Raw genomic sequence first — 27,590 nt, 5'->3', positions numbered from 1 at the left:
CGACAGCTAGGTGCTGATAGGAAAGCAAATGACACACAGAAAGAGAACAGCGGCTAGAGGGTCACAGAGAATTACGTGTGGGTGGTGGTTTTTGTTTGAATTGAGAAATCTTCGAATTTGTGTCTACGAACAATAAAAGAAGATGACAGAGACAGAAGAGCTTAGAATTAGAGGGACCATGGGGTGAAGCAGTGGTGAGGGCCGGATTCATTCGTCCTTCAGGTTTGAGCAGGGGGCTTATTCACATATAATATGGGTAAAGAAATGATAGTCTTCTTCAGGCTGCTTCCTCATAGGACCTAAGTTAGGTAAGTTATAAAGTTACAGCTGGCAAACGCATATTTTCATACTGCACCAACTATGCCCCTTAAACATTGTAGCTTAATGGTTTTTAAACTATTTAATAATTCCTGAATACCTATTACAACTTGTAGAGAAAAAAGAATGCATGGCACCCTTTCGGTCAGAGAGCAGGCTGCTGCTGGACTCCATTATGGAGTAAACCTAAGCAAACACCCAAGCCATCTGAGTGTGCTGTGCTCCAAAAACAATTCCTGTCCAGTTACACCTCCCAAGCATTTTAATATAAAACACACGTAACTACCATCAGATATTAAAGTAGATAACATGAAATAATTTTGATTCAGTGGTTCTTACATTTAAACAAACATATATACCTAACAGTTACCTTTTGGACACTTTTCTCTGTCAGGTGGAGCCAAGTGTTACTGCTTCCGCAGCTGTGGACCTCAGTTCACTTACAAACGTGTATCACCTGGAGCTTCCCAAGGTACATCAGCTTTGACTGGGGCTTAAATGGTTGAGTACCCTTACACACTGGTCCTGTCCTCCGGCTCCCTGAAGTATGGTCTCTAAAGAGCAGCATCTACACCATCTGGGGTCTTGTTAGAGATGCAGGTTTGGGGATGCACCCAGAGCTTCCTGTGAGTGAAGACCTCTGGGTTGGGCCTGGAAATCTGCCTTAGTAAGCCACTGTGACTTCATGCATAGTAAAGCCTGAGAACTACTGTGCTGATGGTCCTTTTTTGTGGCCCAGCTTTTCCTGATTTTGGTGTTACTCGAGAGGATGAAATTTGCAGTCTCTCCTTGATTCATTTACTGTGATGCTGCTTAGTGAACACAATAATGAAGAAACAAGTTCATGAAACTAAAATAACTAGAAGTTCAGCTGATAGGCTGGTGCTTAGTGAGGTGTTTGCCTGGAAAAGGTCTCACTTTCAGGTTCAAATATGGACGTGCTTTGTTGAAAAGAAACACATGTTTTCACCTACTACAAAAAGCAGGTGGATTTGGGGAATATGAGGAATGGCTCAGGCATAGGAGGTGAAGGGAGCAAGGTAAGGCAGAAGGCCCTGTGAAGGAAATGCTGCACATGTGGATGGCTGGAGGGGTCCATTTTCTCCAGGCAGGAGGCACTGAGGCCGGATGCTGTGAGCCTGGGTCATTCCATCGGTGCAGAGGCTGTGCTTCATCAGAGAAGAGCTTTGTTTTAGTTCCCTCCCATATAATTTGGAGATAATAGTAGTACTTTTGTCTTAGTCAGCCATGAAGATTAAAAGATGAAGTACTCATATAATAGCATAATTCCTAGCACACAGCCAGAATATTAGAAAAATATGACTATATTGATTTTGTTTCTTTTTATAAAGAAAAAAAAACGTATACAAAGGTGGGCTGCTGCAGTCTTTTTTTAATATAATGTTTTTATTAAATTTTTGAGAATGTCATAGGTGCACAGGATATATCAAAACATTTCCCTCCAACTCCTCCAAGCGCTTCCCAGCCCTTCCGAACTTCATGTCCTGTCTTCCCTCCCCCGTGTGTGCTGCCCAAATCCTCCTGGGCGTGGGACAGTCCAGTGGAGCACAGTTGTCCTCCTGGGGCAACCCCCTTAGCTGTCAGATGTCACGGCTCACCACCACCATCTCCAGTGCAGAAAGGCTTGGTTATGCACAGGCAGCCCAGCTGCTGGGAGGTCTTACCGTGGGCATAAAAAAGAAGTTTTTATTATTAATTGTTTTCTTTTAGACAGAAGGAACAGAACAGAAGTCATTAAAAGCTTTTCCTCATACATTTTAATTACAATCCCTCCTGGTGCTGTGTCAGAGTGATTATGTCCTCTGTGTTCCTGTCCAGATTTCAGGGCTTAGTTTGTTTTAAATCTGTAAATATTTACAATGTTTAATAATATAATTATATTCCTATAGTTTAATTATAGTTTATTAGGAAGCACTTAAAATGCATGCTGAAATTTTGGTATGAATGATTTTTTTTTTTTTGGTTTATGTTTATCTGTGCAAAAGTTGAAAATATGGTAACTGTCTCCAATTGATTGCCTAATGCTTAGTGTATGCAGAATAAAAAGTGCCAAAAAATGCTAGAGAATGAGCATGGTTGTTGAATGAGGCACACAACAGGATAGCAGTTGAGAACACAGACTGAGAGCCAAGTTTCCATAGTTATTTTTCGTAAACATTTTTATTTTATTTTTCGTAAACATTTTTATTTTATTTTTTTTAATATTTATTTATTTATTATGTATATAGCATGTATGACTGCAGGCCAGAAGAGGGCACCAGATCTCATTACAGATGGTTGTGAGCCACCATGTGGTTGCTGGGAATTGAACTCAGGACCTCTGGAAGAGCAGACAGTGCTCTTAACCTCTGAGCCATCTCTCCAGCCTCGTAAACATTTTTAAACCTATGAGATTCTGAATGGCCTATAGAATGTGTCCTTGGAGGTCTTTGCTAAAAAATGATAAATTGTAGCTCCTGCTAAGCCTGCACATGCCTCATTCTGAGATGTCATGGGACTGAAACACAGTGAAGTAAAGACACAAGAGCCTTCTAACACTGATGACTCAAGTCCTTTGTCCCTTAACCCTCCAGAAATTTTCAAATTATGTTTTCTTGAAATATAATTTAAATGTAATAGAATGTTCATTATGACATTTACTATTCATGATAATATTTACTGCTTAGTAACAATGGAAGAATGTCATTACTGCCCCACTTTTAACTGCTGCTCTCTTCCTACCTGAGGCCACATTGCTGGTGTTCCAGAATGGTCCACTGTGTCCATCCCCTGTTCAAAACTTGGCGTTAAGTGTGAGCCTAATAACAGGCCATTTCTGGTTCTATTGCAGAAACTCCATTCAATTATCTTTTTTCTTTTAAAACTACTCTTTTAAAAAGGGGATACAAATACAGAATAGAGTGGCTTTCTGTGATGCTAATTCAATTAATCAGAAAACCTTGATCAAAAATTTACTTTTAGTACTCTTTACCCTAGAAAACTATACATCATAACAAGCAGCAGATGCTATGATCGGCAGAAATCACCTTCACATTCTTATGATTTTACATAGTGGAAATCCTCAAATAAAATTACAGGTTTTTCTTCAGAATTTTAGAAAAACTTTCAGTTTCTGATAATAATGATAGTTTGTTCAGTTCAGACTCATCTGGAATCCTTGTTGACAGTTTTCTAACTATGTGACTATATGACTTCTCCAGAATCACACCACATGATGGCATTTTAAAACTAGCTCAGGACAGTGTTTCTTATATCTATCCTCCTGAGGGAGGACTTCACAGACTGTGGCAAAAGTGAGCTGGAGAGTTAACAGTTAGGTAGGAAAATGCACACTCACACATCTCACTCTCCTTTCATACATTTCATCCTGCTTCTCTGAAACAGTTTGTCTACAGTATGTGTACTTATTTCTATAGTGTCCTTAGTGGGCTTAGGTTATAATATACATGCAGATATTTGGCTTACTGCTCCTTTAGAATTCCTGTTGCAAACAACAACAAAAACCACAAGCCAAATAGTAACAAACAGGAGAAAATTAATTCCATCAAGCTAAATGAAAGAAGATTTTTAGATTCAGCTTAGTCTTCAGGTGTGATTGACTCCAAGACTAACGAGTGTCATCAAGGGCCAGGTCTTTGTGGGCAGTCATGCACAGTGTCTACCGATTCCAAAGCTGATCTTCATAGCCCTCGAAAGTCTGCCAGTCACAGTTAGAGCCTGAGCCACCTCTTCTACATGTGATGGGGTAGAAGTAAGGGTGCCTGTTTTCCGATTGTCAGAAGATCCATCGTAACTACTAGCCCAAGTCACCTGCGAACTCCAGCCAGGGACTGTAACTATGGTCATCAATTATAGACTTGACTAGAGGTACTCAATTCACATCTTTGAAGCTACTCACCTTCATTTACATAACAAGTCACCACAAACCCCAATAAACATGAAACAGTCATTTGTTGTATCTTAGTTCCTGTGAGTGGGGAATTTGGAGTACATCCTCTGGGTGATCAGGCTTGTATAGTTCCTGACAAACTGACAGGAACAGCCGCAGTCACTCACTGCAAGCTTGGACTATGGGTGGCAATTGTTTCTACTTCCAAGGTGAGATCCTTAAATGAATGTAGGTGAGAGACCCTCACTCTTCCTTGTGGCACATCTGAGTGTTCTCTTGCCATGGCAGCAGGTTTCCCACAGAACCACAGATCCAAGAGAACCAGAAAACAGCAAGCCTTAGATTCACACCACCCCCACTCCGCGTCCCGCCTTAAGTGGGAACATTAAAGATACCACGTGACATACTTCGGTAGAAGGTGGATTCAAAGCCAGTAACCCACTCTCTGATGGCAAGTGTGGCTCCACGTGTGTGCTTCTGAGAGAATGTGCAAATTTGCCATTTTCTCCATCTCACTTTGTGTGAAACTTCTCTGTGTGAAAACTGTAGTGCAAAAAGTGACTAGCTCTGGCTGGAACAGAAGCTCAACACTCCATTTTAAAAGTAGTCAGAAAGGAAGGTAAAAGCCACTGGTACTGAATTTTTTTAATGTTGAAAAATATAGATGCATGTGATTTATTGGCTGTGTAGCCTTGGCCAATTTGGGGTCATGGTTTACACACACAGGCAGGTATGCTCATTCTGCAACAAATGAAGACTCTTTTCTTGAGAAATGACTCTGAGGTTCTGCAGCAGAACCTGCAGCAGGAATTGTTCCTGTCATTAGAAAGACTTTTAATTGCATCTGTAGCTTTAGGTTGATGGTGTGTTGGGTCATCATGGTCCCATATCTTTACATTTGAGTAAAATCAATCCAGTTTGACTTCCCTGCCTGATCTTCATTTACTTACTCCTCTAGGATCAAGGAGGTTTGGGTATTGCTATCAGTGAGGAAGACACGCTCGGCGGAGTCGTCGTCAAGAGTCTAACTGAGCACGGGGGAGCAGCCAAGGTGACACTCGTTAACTTTTTCTTGCTGCTGAGAAGTGGTGGAAGGGGAGATTGCTCAGAAACAGTGACTCAGATCTCCTGCATCTCACCATAGGATGGACGGCTTAAAGCTGGAGATCAGATCTTGGCTGTAGATGACGAAGTTGTCGCTGGATGTCCTGTTGAGAAGGTATTTTTGCAAAAAATAAAAAATGCAGTGGCATTACCAACCCATCCTTTGGCCTGGCTCAAGTCGGGGCATAGGAATTAAGCCTGGGGAGATATGTGAAATGGATTATTATTTCCAAAAAGAGGTTTTTCCTCAGGTCACCCACTTTTTGTTTTCTCTTTTCTAATCATGATGATGTTATTATTCTGCCTGATAAATTATTTAGTATTCGTTGTTATTTTTGATAAATATTGCCTCTGTTTTCTTTTGAGAAATCTGGAAATACAGAATAGTAGCTCACTTCATGTTGAGAATAAGGGTGTATTTTCCTTATGAATGTTTACCCTGAGGTAGCTGTCATGTATATTGTTGTTAAATAGATTTGAAGATGCAGCCATTACGTGCCTGGTATTTGTGGGTGTTGAACAGCTCTTTGTATCTGGAGTCTGAGTCTTATGTACTATTTGTACATAAGTGCCAAGAAAAAAAGCTGTGTTTTCCTTGGGATGAGATATCTTTCTGCTACCCTTTCTAGGGTATAGTCCATTTTTACATTGGCCACCAAGAAGCTTAAAGCTATTTTAAAATCTTTCAGTTGTAACAACTAAAGCTTGGGTCCTTTAACCTATAAACCTGATTTTGCTTTGCATTTGTCTTGACTTTACTGTTGCTGGGTTTGCTGTCCTACTTTTAACATGTGCTCATGAGTGCGTGTGTGGAAGTTTGTGGAAGCTGCTTTACATCCCTTGCAGAATCAGAGTAGGCAGAATGCTTCCTGTGTCATCTAGCATTGTAGGGATCATCTAGCATCCTGGGGATGGACAGACTTGATTAGAAATGTAGTAAGTTGAAAGCCACTTGTAGCTAGAGTGTTTCTCTCTGGGTCCCGGCAATCCCCAGCAGTCTCATAGCCCACTTATAAAAAAAAAAAAAAACATACAGACGCTTATATTATTATTATTTAAACTGCTCAGCCATGAGCTCAGGCCTACCATTGTCTAGCTCTTACTCTTATACTCAGCCCGTTTCTGTTAATCTATATGTCGCCACGTGTTCCGTGGCTTTACCTGCTGCCATTACATGATGCTCCCTGGATGGCAGGCTGGCATCTCCCTCTCTCCACCTTCCTGTTCTCTCAGTTCTCCTCTCTGCTAGTCCTGCCTATACTTCCTGCCTGGCTACTGGCCAATCAGTATTTTATTTATCAATCATCCACAGTGGCCACTCCTCCATTATACTAATATAAAGAAGAATCTTGACAAAGCTATTCTAGGAGAGTAGAAATTAACCATAGCCATAATCTTATTGGACAGTTGAAGGACTAGAGGAATCATTTCTTTATTGGCTTCTCCAGAAACCACAGAGAAATCATTTCTCTCTTTTTCCTTGATAAAAGATGAGTTAGAGCCCAGCAGCACTGAGTCTTGGTGGGGGCAGTGGCTCAGTCAATGGAGTATCTAAGAGTCTGAATCTGTGGGGCTAGAGTCAGGGTTCAGTGGTAAAGAGTGCTTTTAGTAAGTTCTGTTCCCAGCACCCATGTCAGGCAGCTTCCAGCTACCTTCAACTCCACTCCAAGGGACCCGATGCCCTCTTATGGACTCCACAGGTACCCATATACACATTGCATACACACGCACACATGCATACACACATGCATACACACATGCATACACACACACACACACACACACACACACACACACACACACACCAAATAGTAAATAAATAAGTCAATATTTAAACAGAAGGAACCTGAGTAGGATAGTCAGATCCCATGTTGAAAGAAGGAGGAAGAGGAGTAGTAGGAGAAAGCGAAATAAAAAGCTGATGCCTTGCTGTGCCAGCTTTTATAAACCTGTGATGAGGAAGCATAAACCAGAAATTCTCTGGGGCTCACTGAACATCCATCCCAGCCAGATCTGTGAGCGTTAAGCCAGTGAGAAACCTTATAGCCTTGGCATGCCCACACGTATGTACCTGTGCACACACAAACCTGCACACACATAAACATGTACATAGGCATATACACACAAATACACAAAAGAGATTGCAAAAATCCTGGTGACTTTTATTTGTATATGTTTTCTCATTTGTCTTTGAATTCTGTTCTCCTTCACATCAATATCCGGCCAGTTTATCAACCTTCTGAAGATGGCAAAGACAACTGTGAAACTGAGCGTTCGAGCTGGGAATCCAGCTTGCCAGGGTGTTCCTTCAACAGCTTCTGCAGACAGTGGAGAAAGGAAAGACAGTCCTCAGTCTCCTGCAGTCCCAGCTCTGGACCCAGAACCCATCCCAAGTAAGGACTGGCTTGCGAGAGTCCTGCTGTAGGGCAACTGCAATAGAGGGTCTTCCTTCAAAGCAGGCATGCACACAGGGTAGTTTGAAGGGCATTGAAGTCAAAACACCTTTGGTAACTGAATGGTTTATAGAGGGTGTAACTGAGGAGAGTATGGTTCCTGGGCAGTAGACATGTGTGTATAGGTTACCCAACTGTGATACCTTAGGAAACCACTGTAGTGCCTGCTTCAACCTCTTCTCCCTAAACCCAGGGAGCGGTCTTCTTTGCTCTCAAGTTCGTGCTAAGGTACATGCAATTACAGGTATCCATGGACAGAGTCAGACATGTCATTTTGTAACTTCTGCTGGTGGAATGGGCAAGGAGCTGCTAGCTTCAGTTTCCTGGTATATGAAGTGGATACATAAGATCCTGTTTCACAGCTAGGATCAATACTGGTTGCTAATGCACTAAAGCTAAAAGTGCTAGGTATTGCTGTGTACATGATAGACCCAAGTTGAGCGTTCAGGGAAAAGGAAAGCTCATGTCAGATGAGATACTGAAGGGTGAGACTTTCTTGTATCACTAAACTCACAATTTAGTATATAGAACTCATTATTAATGGTGGTACACCCCTTTAGTCCCAGCACTCAGGAGGCAGAGGCAGGTAGATCTCTTGAGTTCAAAGTCAGCCTGGTCTACAGAGCGAGTACCAGGACAGCCAAAGCTGCACAAAGAAACCCTGTCTCAAAAAAAAATTACTTGACTTTTTAAAAAAGAATGTCCATGGATAATAAAATAATAAATAACTGTAAACTCTCTAAAGCGGCATTTAGAAATGGTTTAAACATTACCTTTCTGTGGAAGGTGGGGAAGGGAGACACTTTTGTGACATAATACAAGCTGAAATAGTCCATTCATTTGACAGTTTTTTAAGGAAAAACAGGCTGAAAGCATTTGTAATACACCTATTGAAAAGTCTTAAAGTAAAACATCGCTGATAACAGTAATCCTGTGTTTAGAAGGGCTGGGAAATTCATTGAAATAACCCGTTAATACTTTAATGAAGATTTTCTCATTTAATGTGGGATCCTAAATAGCATTGTGTATAAAATATGAAATGCTTAATGAAAACTTAGCATAAATGAAAATATCACACACCTGTTCTCACCATTTCTGGAGTCAGAGCATAGTCTATTTCTGGTTTCCTGCAAAGAGAACATCTTGTCTACAGCATACACCTCACCAAGAGGGCTCCACAAACCTGTCCTTTCCTGGGTCATCAAATGTGTGTCTTGTGCATACTCAGAAATCAAAGCAGGGGATTGGTCTCTTTATTTTTTCACACTGTGTTCAGAAAGGTATGTAGCAGGATTTAATGTTGAAAGTATAAAAATACCACGAGACTCAAGAAGAAAGAAGATAAGAAATGAATAAAGGGAATATTTTTGTATGTATTTATATATGTGCAAATATGCTCAGAACTGATTTCATAAGAAGAGATGCTTCATGATACAAAGAAAAAGAAGATAAAAACTGCTAAATCGTGGTGCAGCATCATGACCAGAATTAATGATGAGCTGCACCCTGAGTGTGCTTGTGAGTCTGTGCAGGCCAGCTCAGCTCTGAGTGTGACGAATACTTCTTCCGTAGGGAGTGTGTTTGGCTCTGGAGAAGTATAGGCTACTGAATTCAGAGTAGAGGCTCAACCTGACTCTCAATTTATTTCCTTTCATAGTTTGTCCTATTTACTGCCAGCAACTTAAAAAAATACACAATAACATAAAAATACAAGTAATTTTATGCCTAGCCCCCAGCTTAATGATGATGAAGTAGTCATACTACTTTGATATTTTAAATACAAAATGGCTAAAATATTCAAGACAGATTTGAAGTTGCCTTTTCCCTAATCTCTTTCCTTTCTCTGTTCTCATAGATAACGTGTGTGCTGAATTTGACATGCAGTCTTTCTAAGCAATTTTTATTCGTGGCTTATTCATTCTAAACCCGTTTTCAGGTGCAAGCAGGTCGTCAACACCAGCAGTCTTTGCTTCTGATCCTGCCACGTGCCCCATCATCCCTGGCTGTGAAACGACGATTGAGATTTCCAAAGGGCAAACAGGACTGGGCCTGAGTATCGTTGGGGGGTCAGATACACTGCTGGTGAGTAGCCTACCCAGTATGCAGGCATTCAGGTGATCCATGAGACTACAGCGAGATTTCTGTTGCTTTTGTTAAATGTGATGTACAGGTGGAGAAAGAAATATATCATTGGTAATCGTGCTATATCTACTATATTTGCATATGCTTTATAAATTTTATGAGTTTTATTTTGGAATTTCTCTATTAGGAAAAAGTATATGCTTCTTTCAGCATTTTAACAAAGATTATGTCATTAGATGTTTCCTCACATAATGATGTGTGGCTCACATATGGACCCATAAAGTGCATGTCCTTTTAGCTGTATACAAAGTACAGTGTCCTTGGATTCCCATCTTCTCAGCATTCCTGGGGAAAATGGATAACACATGAGTCTGTTATGTTTTGGGCTCTAGGGTGCTATCATTATCCATGAAGTTTATGAAGAAGGGGCAGCATGTAAAGATGGAAGACTGTGGGCTGGAGACCAGATTTTAGAGGTACGAATGCTTACTTTTTGACCTAGAGTAAAAAGCAAAGGTCAAGGGTGATGGACCCTTTTCCTTCCTTCTTTCTCTCTCTTCCTCGTTCCTCCCCTCCTTCACTCCCCGCACCTAGCTCCTCACCATCAGTGTCCTGTTTTGTACAGGTGAATGGTATTGACTTGAGAAAGGCTACGCATGATGAAGCCATCAATGTCCTGAGACAGACTCCACAAAGAGTGCGGCTGACGCTCTATCGAGATGAGGCCCCATACAAAGAGGAGGATGTATGTGACACCTTCACCATTGAGCTGCAAAAGAGGCCAGGCAAAGGCTTGGGGTTGAGTATTGTTGGCAAGAGGTATGTGGGGAGAACAACCCAGGGCCCCGTTGAAATTGATTGTAGCCTTAATTGAAGGTATTAATGTTCTGTCACTATCGACATTTATAAGTAATGTGTTGGAGGGTTATATACTCTTCAGCAAAAGGTCATTTGGTATGAAATGTCTGTGTGCCAAGAGATACATTGTGTCCTGAGGAACAGTTAAATGAGAAATAGTTCTTGACCTCATAAAATTCATCCTCAAGGGCTAGAAAGATGGCTGATTTGCTTTTCTTCCAGAGGAACTGGGTTCATTTCCCAGCACCCACTCTTGGTGGTAGCTCACAACTGTCTATAACTAAAACTCCAGGGGATATGACACCCTCTTCTCACCTCCTCTGGTACTCACACACAGGTAGCATACACATACACTACAAAAAATACAAATTTTAAAATTATTTTTAAAAATTATGCTCTGATGAATGAAACTCTGATTCTTGTAGCAAGTGAATTTATTGAGAGTGACAGGCACATTGGGAGTAATAGAAAAGGGAATGAGAAAGGGACCTGCTGAGTTCCCTATTTAAGAATGAGAACAGGTGGAAGGTTTCAAGAAAAGAGGAGACAGAGGGTAAATAGTCTAGGGACGAGGGTCATCGTGAAGGGCATGTGCCACCAGTAGAGGACTGAAAACAACAAGCAGGGTTTTTGAGAAGATTAATATATAATATTTAAAGGATATTGGTATGTAATCTATATTAACCAATGTTTATGGAAGTAATATTATCCAATAGTGATTTTTTTTTTTTTGAGACAGGGTTTCTCTGTGTAGCTTTGCACTTTTCCTGGAACTCATTCTGTAGCCCAGGTTGGCCTTGAACTCACAAAGATACGCCTGCCTCTGCCTCCCGAGTGCTGGGATTAAAGGTGTGCGCCACCACAGCCTGGCCTCAATAGTGATTTTCATAAACATTTCTTCCTTTTGTGTTATAAGACCATCAGGATCAGAATCTGTGGAATAGTTAAGCAGATGAGTCAGAACTCAGAATCAGCTCCTGTGTAGGCTGCAGTAGCCTTGAATTACCACCAGCTGTCCTTAGGTTGCACAGACCACCATGTCAGAGCAGCCTTCCAGTGAGGCACCTTCCAGTGAAGCACTGTCCATGGGTTGTGCTTATCTAGGCTGCAGCCACACTTCTATATTGGAATTAAAACACACATTTACAAGTTTGTTTGTTTGTTTGTTTGTTTTCAAAGAAAATCAAAAACCTAACTTTTTTAATGCATAGAGAAAGTACATGATGCTGCTTGAATCTCAGTAGGAATATATCTGGGGAAAGTAGGCTGTTTTGGGGATACAGTACCACTTGCAAAAATCATTTCAGATGCAAGGCTGCTCTATGGTCTGTTAGATGACCAGAACACTATACAAACGACTTGTAGTAAATCCTAACTAGACCATCTAATCCTAACTTCCTGTTTAAAAATGAGAAAAGGCATGGTTAGATGGAATGATTTTGTGGTCAGATGGTATGTTTGAAGTCTTCTTGTGTAATTCAAATTTTATTGTACAATCCTATTTTCAGTTACCTTTGTATCTTAATGGAAAATTCCAGAGGTTTGTTTTCAGTCTTGTGAAACAATAAGATTAATGTTTGTTTGTTTTGAATAAATCTATATTTGTATATAAAAGTTAAATCTGTTATACATAATGACTTAAAGACAACATAGTAATGTGATTAAACTGTAAGTAACAGTTTCAGTTTGTAGTACATATCTATCCTTTATTTTCAGTAAGGTTAATGGCATTGATGATAATCTCAACATACTCACATAACTGCAGGCCAGTGTTCATAGACGACTTCAGTGGGGTGTGGGGAAAAACCATGTACTTAGTACCCAGCCACTGATTCCTCAGTGCTGGTCTTACCATCTCCTCGGTGCTGTGCCCATAAAATAAGAATTGTACTCACTTATTCAGAGTACATAACTAAGGAATACTAAATATGCTCCAAGAGATACTTTCAATCTATGAAATATCCTTTTAAGATAAAATTCACTGTTACTTCTCATATTCTGGCAAAGCTACCCCAGCATTACACAAAACTACAAAAATGTTAAAGATAGACAAAATTTTCACTTAGAATAACTACTTCTGATTAAATAAGCCTTGCATTGCAGCTGAGAACCAGTCTTAATGCTTAAATGTACTGTTGCTTGCAGAAACGACACCGGGGTATTTGTATCAGATATCGTCAAAGGAGGCATTGCAGATGCTGATGGGAGACTGATGCAGGGGGACCAGATTTTAATGGTGAATGGAGAAGATGTCCGTAATGCCACCCAGGAAGCAGTTGCTGCCCTGCTAAAGGTAGAAATCAAGTAACAAGCTTAATTTTGTATAGTAATTATATGTGTTATTAGTCATCTCAGATAAAACAATAAATTTATGATCATTTATTATGTTGTTGTATATTTGCCTAGCAGCTTTGTTAGAATTCATGACACAAATACCTGAAATGATAGCACATTTTTAAAGTGCATGTTAAAAGAAAAATATATATTCAGACCACAAAAGTTTTCACATCTATTCTTCTGTGTTTCTTTCTGGATATATTCTTATAACTTGGTTTAAGTAAAGTCACTCATTTGAGGCATTAGGAGGCCACCCGGGCCCCACAGTATTGCAGGAGATAATGTTTTCTGGCCTTTCTTTTTCAACCCCTTCCTGAACCCCTTTCTAGGCACAGCAGAATTGGTATTTAGTTTTGTGACACCAAGTGGCAGAATTTCACTTTGTTTCACACAAGCCTGCTTCCCATCTGACTCAACACTGTTGCTCTATTTTAAAGTGAATGTCAAACTGTCCTCAACTATATCATCCTCCTGCTCTGAAGGGAGTTTAGTACAGACTCAGCCATAGCACCAACACTAGGAATTACTGTGACAGTTCTAAGGCTCCCGCCCCCAACAGCACTTGGAGCTTTAGTGCATCTTACACTATGAAGCAGGTTTCCCCCAAAGAAAGCTCTTCATGAGGAACAGTTCTCTGTTGGAAGGTGGAGTCACCCTGAAAATAAGCTGTGAAGTACAGAATATTCCTTAGAAAACACTTGTGGGAGGTAGAGTTTCCCTGTTAGGAAACAGTTCAGTTTCTAGAGGAGATTGTGTTATAAATGAGGTGTTGTTTACTGTGTTTTCCTTTGCCTGATGTATTTTTCTCCTAAAGTTTAATTCAGCATGGACTTGAAAACACTATCATTGCTTATTCCCTACATCTGGGTCTGAGGGAACATGAGCTTATATGTGTGTCAGGTCCACAGCTGTTAGTGCTGCTGGGCATGTGCTGCCATGGGAACCTCTCAGGCTGGCTTCCCATAAGTCTTTCCAGGTGAAGCTCCACCTTAACCTCTGTGGTTTGGATAGGACCTGGCACACTACATTAATTATTAGCTATCAGTTATTAATGGAGCATGCATTAAACCTGTTGTTTATTAAAGTCATCAAAACAAAGTGATCAAAATTGTTCTTTTTTGTGGACTCAGAGGAGTGGTATTTGAGGCAGGGTCTTACTGTCTAGCCTAGGCTGTCCTAGAACTCACTATGCAGCTTAAGCTGGCCTGGAACTCATGGTGACCTACTTGCCTAGCCTCTTGAGTTCTGGAGTTATAGCCTCAAGCCTTGCTTAGCTAGTGACCAGAATTCTTTAAGGAAGAATATCTTCATTTTGGAGATAAATGAGGAACGTTGTTAGCTCTGTGAGACTGGCCGATCTTACAGAAAGAGAGAGGAGGAGGTCACAGCAAGATAACAGAAGTGATTTTCAAGTCAGTCCAGCTAGTTATTTTAAAAGTAGTCAGACAATATACAACAAGAGCCATAAACAGTTATATTTGTATGTTTGGCTTGCTCCGGCTTGTGCTGTTTTTTCTAATTCTTTATTTTATAAGAGACGGTCTTAAATATACAAATAATGTATGGACATAAATTTTATTGAAGTGTTTTTGGAGTAATAGGAAAATTGACTCTAGAAGCCCTGGTCTCAGACACCTCCTTGTGCCCCTTCCGTTATTGTTAGACCACACGCATTTCTTGCCCGGTGTCAGCTCGTAACGTTACATTTGTAGAAGTGTTTATCTAAGTATTACAGAGTAGGTCTGCTCAACTGCCATGCACCAAGGAAATTTGACTGAATTATATGACTATCTTTTCTATTAAACGAAATGTAAGTTGTGTGGGCAGTCGATTTGAGCTTTGGTTTGCATTTTAAACCTGGGTTTCCCTGCTTCATTTGCCCTTCTTATGGTCATGGTGTTTCAGGAGAAATTACTTAATTCTCAATTTCTGTTTGTCTTGGTAGGAATGATCTCTCTGTGAATTGTGGAATGCTGAGATGAACACTTATGGCTACTATATTATTTTTTTTATGAGTTTAAATGTTTGAAAACCATTTTTTAGAAAGGATTGGGGTTGCCCTGTCTATGGAAATTTCAAAAGGAAGATGCCTTTAGTTTAGACTATGTTTTTCTAACGATGATTGTAGAATTTTGTTTTAACATTTTCATAAACTTCCTCCCTTAGTGTTCCTTAGGCACAGTAACCCTAGAAGTTGGAAGAATCAAAGCTGGTCCATTCCACTCAGAGAGGAGGCCTTCTCAAAGCAGTCAGGTGGGTAGATGTAGAGTTCATGAACAAAGCCAGTCCACATGCAAAGAGGCGCTCAGAGATGTCCCCAGAGAGTCTGCCCAGGGTCCCAGATCCAGATCCAGTCCTCTAGCAGTGTGGACCTGAGTGTAGAGTTTGACTGTGAAGAATAGGGGAAACATGGCTGGTAGGACCCCTGGACCTTGAAGGCTCTTGGCATTCAGAGGGACTTTGTTTCCAGCATTCTTCTTCCACTGTTTCAAAGTTAGCCACTAATCAGTGTACCAGGTCCAGTGAAGGTGACGTACTTTTAAGATACTGTCAGACAAACATCAATCACTATTCACCTGGGAAATTCAGGTAGGTGATTGGAAGCCATCTCCTTTATAGAACTATGACATTGAAATACCCTGATTCATGGGCTAGAGAGAGAGTCTATGTGGAGTTAGCATGGCAACCTAAGTTAAATCCCCAGGACCCCAGTGAAAGAGCCAGCTTCTGTGGTGCTTTCAATCCCACTTCTAGATTGATAAAGACAGCTTGGGGTTTACTGACCTGCCAGCCTCACCCCATTGGCAAGCTCCAGGCCCCAGAGAGAAACCCTGGCTCAGAAAGCAAGCTGAACGCCTCCTGAGCAATGGTACCTAAGATAGACCTGTGCCGTCCACTCATGCATGCTTACATGCACATGAGGGCCCCCTGACACACACATACACACACACACACACACACACACACACACACACACACACACACACGAACAATTTGATTCTTGGCAAGCTTTTCTCTGCAGTATTATCTTCTGATGACAGAGTCTCCTTTTCCTAAGTCTGTTCATAAAGCACATTTACTAACTTTTTAATTACTGCCATCAGGTTCCAGCTCACTGGCCCTTGTTAGATAGTTTGAAGCCCTGGCTGTTATGTAGTTGTTTAAATTCACAGGAAGTTAAGTCTTGAGAGAGAATATGAAAGACCACTAAAATTTGACATAGGTTGAAATCAACTACAACTGTTCTTTCATCTTCAATTATTTGTATCATTATTTCTTAAACAGCAAAAAGAAACCAGTAACTATGCTTAAGTTGCCCTTTAAATTGCCAGATACCACGGTGGTTTAACAGTGTTTCTCATTAGATGAGATAAACAAATGGAATTGTGAAATATTTTGTACTTAGGGGAACTGTAATTTCCCAAACTGTCTGTAATAATTGCTGTATATTTTAGGTGAGTGACAGTAGCCTGTCATCCTTCACTCTCCCGCTTTCTGGAATAAATGCATCTGAATCATTGGAAAGCAACACGAAGAAGAATGCACGTAAGATCGGCTTAACATTTTATGCATGAAGTGTACTGCTCTGATTTTGGCTGTTGACACTAATTTTTTTTTTTTGATTGTTTACCACTGAGCCCATTTCCTCCCCAGACCATCTCCTATCCTCATGTAAATATACAACATGCACTGGCCAAAATCCTGAGCAAATGAAGGCATGCCCTGTGGCAGTTTTTCCCACTTATGTTTGCTTTACAAGTTATAGATTCATTATTCTCAAAATTCTGTAATTTTTTTCTTACCAAGCAGAGTAGTATATTTGATTTTGTTCCTTTTTCTGTGTTGAATGTAACTCCAGTAAATCAGAAAATACCACTAAGCAAAGCCTTATTTTTTTCATTAAAATTACAAAAATTTTGAAAAAATTGACACAATTCTCCTGTGTTTTAATTACATAAAATCATGGCGCAGAGGATTTTTGGCTTGATGCATTGGTTGAGAGTCTTTCAAATTGAAGGAACTCGCCATATGGCAGTCTCTATTTGCAATGTGACTAATATTCTAGAAATTTAGACACTTAGTGCATAGATTTTTTTTAACTCATCCGTAACTATTCCTCTCAGCTGTGTGAGCAACTTTCTTTCCAAAGCATAGTCTGCTCTTGATTCAGTCAGAGTAGACTGTACAGTTACGTAATCAAAGCTGAAACAGGGAGGAATGGAATGGCATGGTGTTCCCATTGGGGAAGTAGAGTTCCGTGAGAAGTGGATTTAATCATATGTTCTGCTGATCACCAAGTGCACCCTTATGAAAAAGAGAGAGCCCGTGCAGTGCCCTCCAGCCCCTTGCATTGGCTAAAACGGTCATAAGCCTAAAAATGATTTAACAGACATTTTATCTGCTTCTGCCTTTACAGTAGCATCTGAAATTCAGGGATTAAGAACAGTCGAAATAAAAAAGGTAATTTGCTTTCTGTAAGCTGTGGAAATAGTGCAATTCAATCATTGTCAGATTCCTTAGACAGGCTCCTTCCTTCTATCTGTCCTCTCTCTCCCTCTCTCCCTCTCCCATTCTCTTTCTTCCCCCTCTCTCCCAATAAATCTCTAAAAAGGTTAAAAAAAATTCCTTAGACATAATGAAAAGTCTTTATTTACATTTTCTGTACTGTCAAAAGTGTCCCTACACAAAATAATTCCTTGCCTCTCTTGTGCTGATGAATAAACCTTTATTTCATATATATGACCTAATAATAGGCATGTGTAAGAGAGAACATAAGGCATGATTTGCTGAGACTTATTTCACAGCCTTCTCAACATTGCATGCCATCATAATATGCTTCATGTTCACTGATGGCCTCTGTAAGACCCAGAGTTTTGTTGGGGACAGTGCATGTGTTCCAGGCCTGGCACTAGAAAGTGTTAGACCCATGTTCAAAGTCAGGAACTATCTGGTTCTGTAGTCTTCTTGCTTCCGGAGTTCTCCTGACTTTATCAGTCTCAACAAGATTTAGTATGTGTGGATTGCTTTTTTTCCCCAAACAGATGCTTACTCTCCTAAACCTCTTGGGTCAAATGAAGTATATTCCGTCCTTATACCTAGAAGATCCTAACTGACAATAGAATATTGTGTGTCAAAGAACAAACAAAAGGTCAGTTTAAAATACGACTTTGACCAGAATCTCTCTGTTCCATGGCAGGGGCCTGCTGACTCACTGGGAATCAGCATTGCTGGAGGAGTGGGCAGCCCACTTGGCGATGTCCCTATATTTATTGCAATGATGCATCCAAATGGTGTTGCGGCTCAAACCCAGAAACTCAGAGTGAGTTTTCCTGCTAACCACGATGGCCTTAGCAAATCTATCAGGTGTTTCCAGCTGCTCAGTCCAGCCGCCTACGGCCAGGGATTAAACCCGCTTTTAGATAGTTAGTAAAGCTTAGGCTGCACTTACTGTAAATTAAAGATAAAGAATAACAGATGGGACCATGATGTCATCAGGTGCAAGACTGTAAGGCAGTTACAACTGTGGAACACGCTGAAAAGGTAACAGAGTATGTGCAGAGCACAAGTACGGACGGAAACTCCCATTCGATGTCCTGCTGGTTTAAGTGCTGATTTGACATACCAAATTGAAAAATATTATTTATTTCATCTTATTAAAAATTTTACTGAAGTTTAATGCAAATATGATTCAAAATACTACAGAACATACAGATTTGCTTCAAGGTTGAGGGACGGCCCGAGTGTGGAGCAGTGTTGGAACACCTGCTGGCCCAGCAGACAAGACTTCTGCAGCTGGGTCTCCGAAGGAAAATCTCTTAGGCCCAAGCTGCAAGCAAAGTCTCCAAAGGAGTCATATCTTAGTTAAATAGCCTCAAGTTTTGGAGTGAGTGGTTAGCACTTCTAAACTTATGATGGATGCTGAGAAACTGATTATCCCATAGTGCCATAGAGTCCATGAACGTCCTAAAGGACAGCAAATGAACACTTTAAACTGGGGCATAGGACTCGCTTGCAGCTGCTCAGCTCTGCCCTGTGAAATAGCCAAGCAAGCATGCTGTCTTCCAAGCAGATTTTATTAACTGAAGCGGGCAGTGTGCCAGGTTAGCTCTGCTGCCCTCAGTTTGCCAACCTCTGACTTACGATTTCATCTAACACTCATGGTGATTATGTCCAGAGAAGATCTGGCTTCTAAATGACACTGATACTTTATGGTTTTAATAAGAAGTACTATCTTGCTCAGGAGAAAGGAGGGCCAGGGAAGAGTGACTTTCTTCTCATCACTCTCCCTCCCCTAGGACTATCAACTTCATCTGCACCGAGTCTCTTTCTGTAGTTCCTTCTTAGACTTGAGTTAGTGGTCTCCTGGGTTATATTTTGGTGGTGGGTGGCAACTTAGGCATGCTGAGTGGCAGAGAAGAAGGACTGTGCTGGCCTGTTAGCCCTGCTCTGCATGGTGGCTATTTATTTGTCTTGCAGGTTGGGGATAGGATTGTTACCATCTGTGGCACATCCACTGAAGGGATGACTCATACACAAGCAGTTAACTTGATGAAAAACGCCTCTGGCTCCATTGAAATGCAGGTACGGCTTTTATTCCAGCACAGTTCAGAATACAGGTGGCCTGGGGACACAGGAGCTCCGGTGCTAAATAAAAATGACTCAGTCTCCTGCTACTCTTTTATTTAATATATCCCTTGAACGTCAGTGATTCAGATGAGAGCTCCAAGGAAGCATTATGAAACATGTTCTGTAACATTTCATCCTGATGCCTTCATTATTTCACATTTTATATCTAAAGGGAAAAGTACAGGGCCTTAGCAACTAATGATTAATTGTTAGAATTTTGTGTGCTCTCTGAGTGGCATGTCTTCTAAAGACCTTTGAAAAATAATTGCACATGAGGTCATGATTTATAAACATCAAAGAAAATTGTAGAATTTAATTTAGGATGTTTTTACTATCTGGACAGTTAAGAGGTGTCTGGGCATTGTGAAATTCCTTTCTTTTTAATAATATTTTAATCATTTCTTTGATTAAGTAAGCAGTAAAATACTCATTTTAAGCCAAGTTTATTTCTTGGAGAAAAGTCTTTTGGGGTCTCTTAAGCTACACGAACATATGTTCTTCTCTTTTCACTTTGCCCCCACACAGGTGGTTGCTGGGGGAGATGTGAGCGTGGTCACAGGTCATCAGCAAGAGCTTGCCAATCCGTGTATTGCTTTCACAGGGCTAACATCAAGCAGTATATTTCCGGATGATTTAGGGTAAGTACATACATTATTGGTGGTATACCATTTGTTGCTTTCAAATCAAATGCTCCAGACAACTGTAATCTCTGTCCTATGTTCTGGCACTCACACAGAGATAGAATAATGGGAGAAGTATGAATTAGAAAGTACCGATGCTTTTAATTGTCATCCAGTTAGAGATGTCATTCCAGACAGCTGCCTGGTCTGAAATGAATAAGTAACAGACAGTTACCTAGTCAGAGATGGGTAGATTACAGACAGTTACCTGGTTAGAGACAGTTATCTAGTCAGAGAGGTAGGTAGATTACAGACAGTTACCTAGTCAGAAATGGGTAGACTACAGACAGATAACTGGTCAGAGACAGTTATCTAATCAGAGATGGTTAGATTACAGACAGCTACCTGGTCTGAAATGAATAAGTTACAGTTACTTGGTTAGAGACAGTTATCTAGTCAGAGATGGGTAGATTACAGACAACTGTTCATCCTAACACACTTTCCCAGTTTTCAGTTTTGATTTTTTTTTTTTTTGAGAGGATGTCTTACTCTTCTTGATTCAACTTTTGATTGAAAACATTGAATATATTGGAAAACAACACTAAATATAAAAGTACTAGAAAAAGAGGCAGATTAAAGAGTGGCACATTTGAATTTTTAAATTATTTGCTGCTGCTCCTACATGGCTCACAATTGATTTTCCCCTCTGGAGTTGAGACCAGTGTTTATAACTCTCCATTATAGCCTTCTAAACTTTCACCCTCTTCTGGCCCAATAAACTGAAAAAAGAATGAGAATTTCTGTGTTGTGAGATCATGCAATAAATGACATCTTCCTTATCGATAACATGCAGAAAAAAACATGCTAATTGTAGTTTGAATCAGATAATGCACAAAGCACAGAGAGTAATGATATTGTGTGTGTGTGTGTGTGTGTGTGTGTGTGTGTGTGTGTGTGTGTGTGTGTGTAGTCACAAATCTCTTTTCTCCTTCATTTTTCTGTAGACCTCCACAGTGTAAGACTATAACACTAGACCGAGGACCAGATGGCTTAGGCTTCAGCATTGTAGGAGGATATGGCAGCCCTCACGGAGACTTACCAATTTATGTTAAAACAGTGTTTGCAAAGGTAAGCTTTCAAGTTTTAACCATTCTGTTCCCTGCTAGACATTAATTAATTAACACTGGTCAGCAGCTGGCTTATTAGTTTATGGCCTGAGGTGATGCCAAATGGTTAACGATGATATTTTCTTTCTAAATTCCCTGCAGGAACAGGTCATTAAATATTTTTGTCCAATTTGAGGCTTAGTTATGTTTAGAGAAAAATAAGCTCAAATTGAAACTCTGTGGAAATTCAGCAATATACACAAAATAATTAAGCCTGAACTTTTCATTTGAAAGGAAGTTGTACATGATGATCTTTTGAAAATGGACTTTCATATATATCTATTGTCAAGGACTGACATGTTTTCCTCTGTGTTCTTTTGTAGTTGCAAAATACAGCATAGGTACAGAAAAATACACAAAATGCATCTCATGTTATAACTAGGGTGTTTATAAGTTTAATTGAAAAGAAAAGCATGTTTTAAATTCGAGGAGTAGTGAGCAACCCTGTCATCTACGATGAAGCAGGATAGCAATCAAGGCATTCAATTGCTTTGGAAAAGAAAGCTCTGTAGAGAGCTGTAGTCATCTACTAAACTAGCTCAAGAATGTTTACAATAAGAATAAAGAGACTATAATTTTGATGAAGTCGTTAAAATAATGGAAACACATACAGTGGTTGATACTGTGTTGTTAAGACCTATTTTCAAAGACTATAAAATTGAACAATGTTCCCTGCAGAAGAAAACCAGGAATCCCACATTTTACAGTGTAAAAGAACAAAATGAATGTCAGGCCTTCAAAGACTTCATCCGGGCTCTTTGAAGTGCTATGGTCCTCTATTTTATGGAAGTTTCGTTCTATTATTTTAGAAAAATACTACTATTTTCAACCAATTTAAAGTGTTGTTCTTGTGACAAGCTAGCTGTAGGCTTAATTTGTGAGATTTTTTTTAAAAAGTTATTGGTATATCCAAAAATATAGACAGCATTTGCCAATGAATAGAAGCACCATGCAGTCCTTTTCCTCGGCCTAGGAACGATTTATTTAAGGCATGCTAGTTAGAACATATTTTAAGAATTTCATCATTATACACTCCTCATTAACTTTTCCATATTTTTAATCTCATATTTAATTGCATAATTATCTTCTATGTGCCTGCTTTAAGATGGAGTTCTTTTTTAAATAGGATGTCTGTGTTTAATCATAATTGTTTAGGGCCTATAGAAATAGGAAGAATCTCTCTACCCTTACAGTAAGAACCTAGACAGCTTGAGCAGTTTTTCTTTCCAAAGCTTAGAAAAAAAAATTGCAAAAAGCAGTGGTTGGGAGGCCTGTGTCTGGCCTCATCCATCCTGGATAAGTACTGCACAAGCAGTGTCTCCCCAGCTCTGGAATGGCCTTTAAATAATAACTTTGCCTTACCCTGCTCTGGTCAGCCTCCGTGTGAGCTTTCTGTTCTTGGAAGTGTATGGATCTGGAGTCTATAGCTTTGTTTGATGAAGCTGCCTTTGTTGCTCACTGATCTCTTGTCTCTCTGTAGGTTTTCTTTATGGATAGAAATTCCTTGTTTCTATAAAAGCGTTCCTGCTAGGCAAATGCCCAAATATTCTTTATTAATTTTAGTTGCTACCAACTGCTGTGCTAAACAGCCAAAAAAACATCCAGCTACTCTGTTGACGGCTAGCTTCACTCCCAGATTGGAATCTCAGTGTTAAAACCATCTTGGAGAAAGGCCTCTTTTGTGTATGTTCATCATGTCTAATGGGATGGGGCGCCGGGAGCAATGTGTGTGTACATGCAGAGCAATTTGCATTCTCGTTCAGCTCTTCTTTGTGTGAGGCTGAATTCCTTCACAAGTAAACAAGCCTACTTTGTAATTGCAGGGAGCAGCCGCGGAAGACGGGCGTCTGAAAAGGGGCGATCAGATCATTGCTGTCAACGGGCAGAGCCTAGAAGAAGTAACCCATGAAGAAGCTGTTGCCATCCTTAAGCGGACAAAAGGCACTGTCACCCTCATGGTTCTCTCCTGAACTGGCTTCCAGAGCTGAACCAGCCCAGCCACTTGCCTATTACCTCCTACTGTGACAGAGTGCAACTGTCCCGTGGACTCTATGCTGTGTTCAATGGGGGAAACTACAGGGGGAGAGAAACATTTAGGGATTTGTTACTGACAACTGAGCACACTTTTTCTTTCCCCTTGCATTTCATGCTCCTAACCTCATAGAGAAGGAATATTTGCATAGGTAAACCTCATTTTTATTTTAAAGATATCTAACAATTTATAGTCATGTGGACAAAATTATTATATGCTCATCTTGGTAATATGGAAACAAAATAACTCAAAGGTAGCCAAGAGAAATAGCTTCAGAAAATTAGGATAAAAAGGTAAAATTTCCCCCCCACCAAAAAAAGAAGACAATCTTGAGTTTTAGAAAAGTGCCCCAATCTGGCAGACTTGCCCCCTCAAAAAAATGTTCACAATAATCTTGACTAGTCTACTATTTTAAAATTGTGAACACTGTAACATATTGGATCATCTTATCTCTAAAATATATTTTTTTTCTGCTAACATTATTTACTAAGCTTTAAAAAGAAATCGTGTCTAATGTGTATCTTGGTATTCATTTTCAATTTTTGACCTGCTATAATTTCATGTCATTATAAGTACAATAATGATGCTACCCTGTGTTGGCAGCAGTTCTTCTGGAAAACAACCATCTAGCCATGGAAGACACAGGAAGGAGCCAGAACCTTCTAGCGCTGACTTAACAGATTGAAAATATGTTAGTGTGGCATGCTTGTTGTTTTTCCATTAGTATTAATCTTAATGACAAAGAGAAAGGCAGTGTGTTAGTAATTATTTTGATTGTATGCCATTAATAAATTTACAGAAAAATTAAGGGGGTTAACATCACTTCACTTCACTGCCGTGTATTAACATCTTATAATACAATAGTTTAAGACTAAGGGGAACAGATGGAGCTGTTTACTGAGACAACTGGTGAGGAATTATCATGTGTTCAGTCCCATTTTAGAGCGTGAAACTCCTACATTAGAATATATAAAGTCACTTTAAATATTATCTATATTTGTAGCAGAAGTAGTGTACAGATATTTTATTATAGCATTCTTGTGTAAATGTAAAGTGAATAAATAAGTTTCTGTGGTGCACAACAAAAAAGCAGATGCTTTCCTTGTTCTTTGTGTTGGGAAAAAAAGCTTTCTTTTTTTTTTTTTTTTTTTTTTTGGTTTTTTTATTATTATTATTATTATTTTACAACACCATTCAGTTCAACATAATAGCCACAGAATCCCCTGTTCTCCCCCTCTCGCCCACCCCTCCCCCCAGCCCACCCCCCATTCCCACCTCCTCCAGATCAAGGTCTCCCCCGAGGACCGGGGTTGACCTGGTAGACTCAGTCCAGGCAGGTCCATTCCCCCCTCCCAGACCGAGCCAAGTGTCCCTGCATAAGTCCCAGGATTCAAACAGCCAACTCATGCAACGAGCCCAGGACCTGGCACCAATGCACAGCTGCCTCCCAAACAGATCAAGCCAATTGACTGTCTCACCCGTTCAGGTGGCCTGATCCAGTTGGGGGCCCCTCAGCCTTTGGTTCATAGATCCTGTGCTTCCATTCATTTGGTTATTTGTCCCGGTGCTTTATCCAACCTTGGCTTCAACAATTCTCGCTCATATAAATGCTCTTCATACTCACTAATTAGACTCCCAGTGCTCCACCAGGGGCCCAGCCGTGGATGTCTGCCTTCAGATTCCTCAGTCCTTGGATGGGGTTTATGGCATCACTATTTGGGTGTCTGGCCATTCCATCACCAGAGTAGGTCAGTTCCTGCCGTCTCGCGACCATTGCCAGCAGTCTTTTGAGGGGGTATCTTTGTGGATCTCCGTGGGCCTCCCTAGCTCTCTGCTTCCTCCCCTTCTCACCTTCCCATGTGGTCTTCATTTACCATGGTCTCCTATTCCTTGTTCTCCCTCTCTTTTCTTGATCCAGCTAGGATCTCCCACTCTTTCCCTCGACTGTCGCCCTTCATTGTTCCCACTCATGACCAGGCTATTCATGTAGATCTTGTCCATTTCTCCGTGTCTTTTTTGGGGTCCCGTTTTCCAGGTAGCCTCACTGGTGATGTGAGTAGCAGTCTAGTCATCCTTGTTCCACATCTAGCATCTTCCTATGAGTGAGTACATACCATATTTGTCTTTCTGAGTCTGGGTTACCTCACTCAGGATGATTTTTTCTAGATCCATCCATTTGCCTGCAAACCGTGTGATGTCGTTGTTTTTCTCTGCTGAGTAGTATTCCATTGTGTATATGTGCCACAATTTATTTATCCATTCTTCAGTTGAAGGGCATCTAGGTTGTTTCCAGGTTTTGGCTATTACAAACAATGCTGATATGAACATAGCTGAGCAAGTGCTCTTGTGGTATGATTGAGCATTTCTTGGGTATATGCCCAGGAGTGGTATAGCTGGATCTTGGGGGAGATTGATTCCCAATTTTCTAAGAAAGCGCCATATTGATTTCCAAAGTGGTTGTACAAGCTTGCATTCCCACCAGCAGTGGAGGAGAGTTCCCCTAGTTCCACATCCTCTCCAGCATAAAGTGTCTTCAGTGTTTTTGATCTTAGCCACTCTGACAGGCGTAAGGTGGTATCTCAGAGTTGTCTTGATTTGCATTTCCCTGATGATTAGGGAAGTTGAGCAATTCCTTAAATGTCTTTCAGCCATTTGGGATTCCTCGTTGAGAATTCTCTGTTTAGTTCTAAAGCCCATTTCTCAATTGGACTGTTGGTCCTTTTGATGTCTAATTTCTTGAGTTCCTTATATATTCTGGATATCAGTCCTCTGTCAGATGTGGGGTTGGTGAAGATCTTTTCCCATTCTGTAGGCTGTCGCTTTGCCTTGTTGACCGTATCCTTTGCTCTACAAAAGCTTCTCAGTTTCAAGAGGTCCCATTGATTGATTGTTTGTCTCAGTGTCTGCGCTACTGGTGTTATATTTAGGAAGTGATCTCCTATGCCAAGGCGTTCAAGACTATTTCCTACTTTTTCTTCTAGCAGGTTCAGAGTAGCTGGATTTATGTTGAGGTCTTTGATCCACTTGGACTTAAGTTTTGTGCACGGAGACAGATATGGATCTATTTGCAGCCTTCTACACGCTGATATCCAGTTATGCCAGCACCATTTGTTGAAGATGCTTTCTTTTTTCCATTGTACACTTTTGGCTTCTTTGTCAAAAATTATATGTCCATAGGTGTGTGGGTTAATGTCAGGGTCTTCAATTCGATTCCATTGGTCCACATGTCGGTTTTTATGCCAATACCAGGCTGTTTTTATTACTGTAGCTCTATAGTAGAGCTTGAAGTCGGGGATTGTGATGCCTCCAGAAGTTGTTTTATTGTACAGGTTTCTTTTAGCTATCCTGGGTTTTTTGTTTTTCCATATGAAGTTGAGTATTGTTCTTTCCAGATCTGTGAAGAATTGTGTTGGTATTTTGATGGGGATTGCATTGAATCTGTAAATTGCTTTTGGTAAGATTGCCATTTTTACTATGTTAACCCTGCCTATCCATGAGCATGGAAGATCTTTCCATTTTCTGAGATCTTCTTCAATTTCTTTTTTCAGGGACTTAAAGTTCTTGTCATATAGGTCCTTCACTTGCTTGGTTAGTGTTACCCCAAGGTATTTTATGTCATTTTTGGCTATTGTGAAGGGTGATGTATCTCTAATTGCCTTCTCAGCTTCTTTGTCCATTGTATATAGGAAGGCTACTGATTTTTTTGAGTTGATTTTGTATCCTGCTATGTTGCTGAAGGTGTTTATAAGCTTTATCAATTCCTGGGTGGAATCTTTGGGGTCACTCAAGTATACTATCATGTCGTCTGCAAATAGGGAAAGCTTGACTTCTTCCTTTCCAATTTGAATCCCCTTAATCTCCTTATGTTGTCTTATTGCTCTGGCTAGAACTTCAAGTACTATATTGAATAAGTATGGGGAGAGTGGACAGCCTTGTCTCGTTCCTGATTTTAGTGGAATTGCTTTGAGTTTCTCTCCATTTAATTTGATGTTGGCTGTTGGTTTGCTATATATTGCCTTTATTATGTTTAGGTATGTTCCCTGTATTCCTGATCGCTCCAAGACTTTTATCATGAAGGGGTGT

The 27,590-nt window shown here is 40.3% G+C and overlaps 1 protein-coding gene across 25 annotated transcripts in view; it reads left to right on the top strand.

Moving 5' to 3' along the window:
• The window catches only part of Mpdz (multiple PDZ domain crumbs cell polarity complex component), a 158,926-nt gene extending 134,336 nt beyond the window's left edge, over positions 1-24,590 (top strand). For 15 of the 25 annotated variants that reach the window (XM_076564414.1, XM_076564425.1, XM_076564419.1 and 12 more), the window contains 16 exons: positions 713-790; positions 5,187-5,279; positions 5,373-5,447; positions 7,560-7,725; positions 9,722-9,867; positions 10,260-10,343; positions 10,493-10,686; positions 12,871-13,018; positions 15,229-15,315; positions 16,518-16,608; positions 17,480-17,523; positions 18,260-18,382; positions 19,540-19,644; positions 20,215-20,327; positions 21,314-21,437; positions 23,299-24,587. In XM_076564414.1, coding sequence (XP_076420529.1) covers positions 713-790; positions 5,187-5,279; positions 5,373-5,447; positions 7,560-7,725; positions 9,722-9,867; positions 10,260-10,343; positions 10,493-10,686; positions 12,871-13,018; positions 15,229-15,315; positions 16,518-16,608; positions 17,480-17,523; positions 18,260-18,382; positions 19,540-19,644; positions 20,215-20,327; positions 21,314-21,437; positions 23,299-23,445 — 1,818 coding nt within the window. In that variant the 3' untranslated portion in view covers positions 23,446-24,587. Of the gene's footprint in view, positions 1-712; positions 791-5,186; positions 5,280-5,372; positions 5,448-7,559; positions 7,726-9,721; positions 9,868-10,259; positions 10,344-10,492; positions 10,687-12,870; positions 13,019-15,228; positions 15,316-16,517; positions 16,609-17,479; positions 17,524-18,259; positions 18,383-19,539; positions 19,645-20,214; positions 20,328-21,313; positions 21,438-23,298 lie in introns of all 25 variants that reach the window. The other 10 variants (XM_076564433.1, XM_076564431.1, XM_076564428.1 and 7 more) reach the window with 1 other exon arrangement.
• Positions 24,591-27,590: the final 3,000 nt, after the last annotated feature.

The sequence above is a fragment of the Peromyscus maniculatus genome, chromosome 2, assembly GCF_049852395.1.
Source record: "Peromyscus maniculatus bairdii isolate BWxNUB_F1_BW_parent chromosome 2, HU_Pman_BW_mat_3.1, whole genome shotgun sequence".
NCBI classification, from domain to species: domain Eukaryota; kingdom Metazoa; phylum Chordata; class Mammalia; order Rodentia; family Cricetidae; genus Peromyscus; species Peromyscus maniculatus.
Note: the sequence above shows the minus strand (reverse complement) of the source record. Positions and strands in the feature narration are given on the sequence as shown.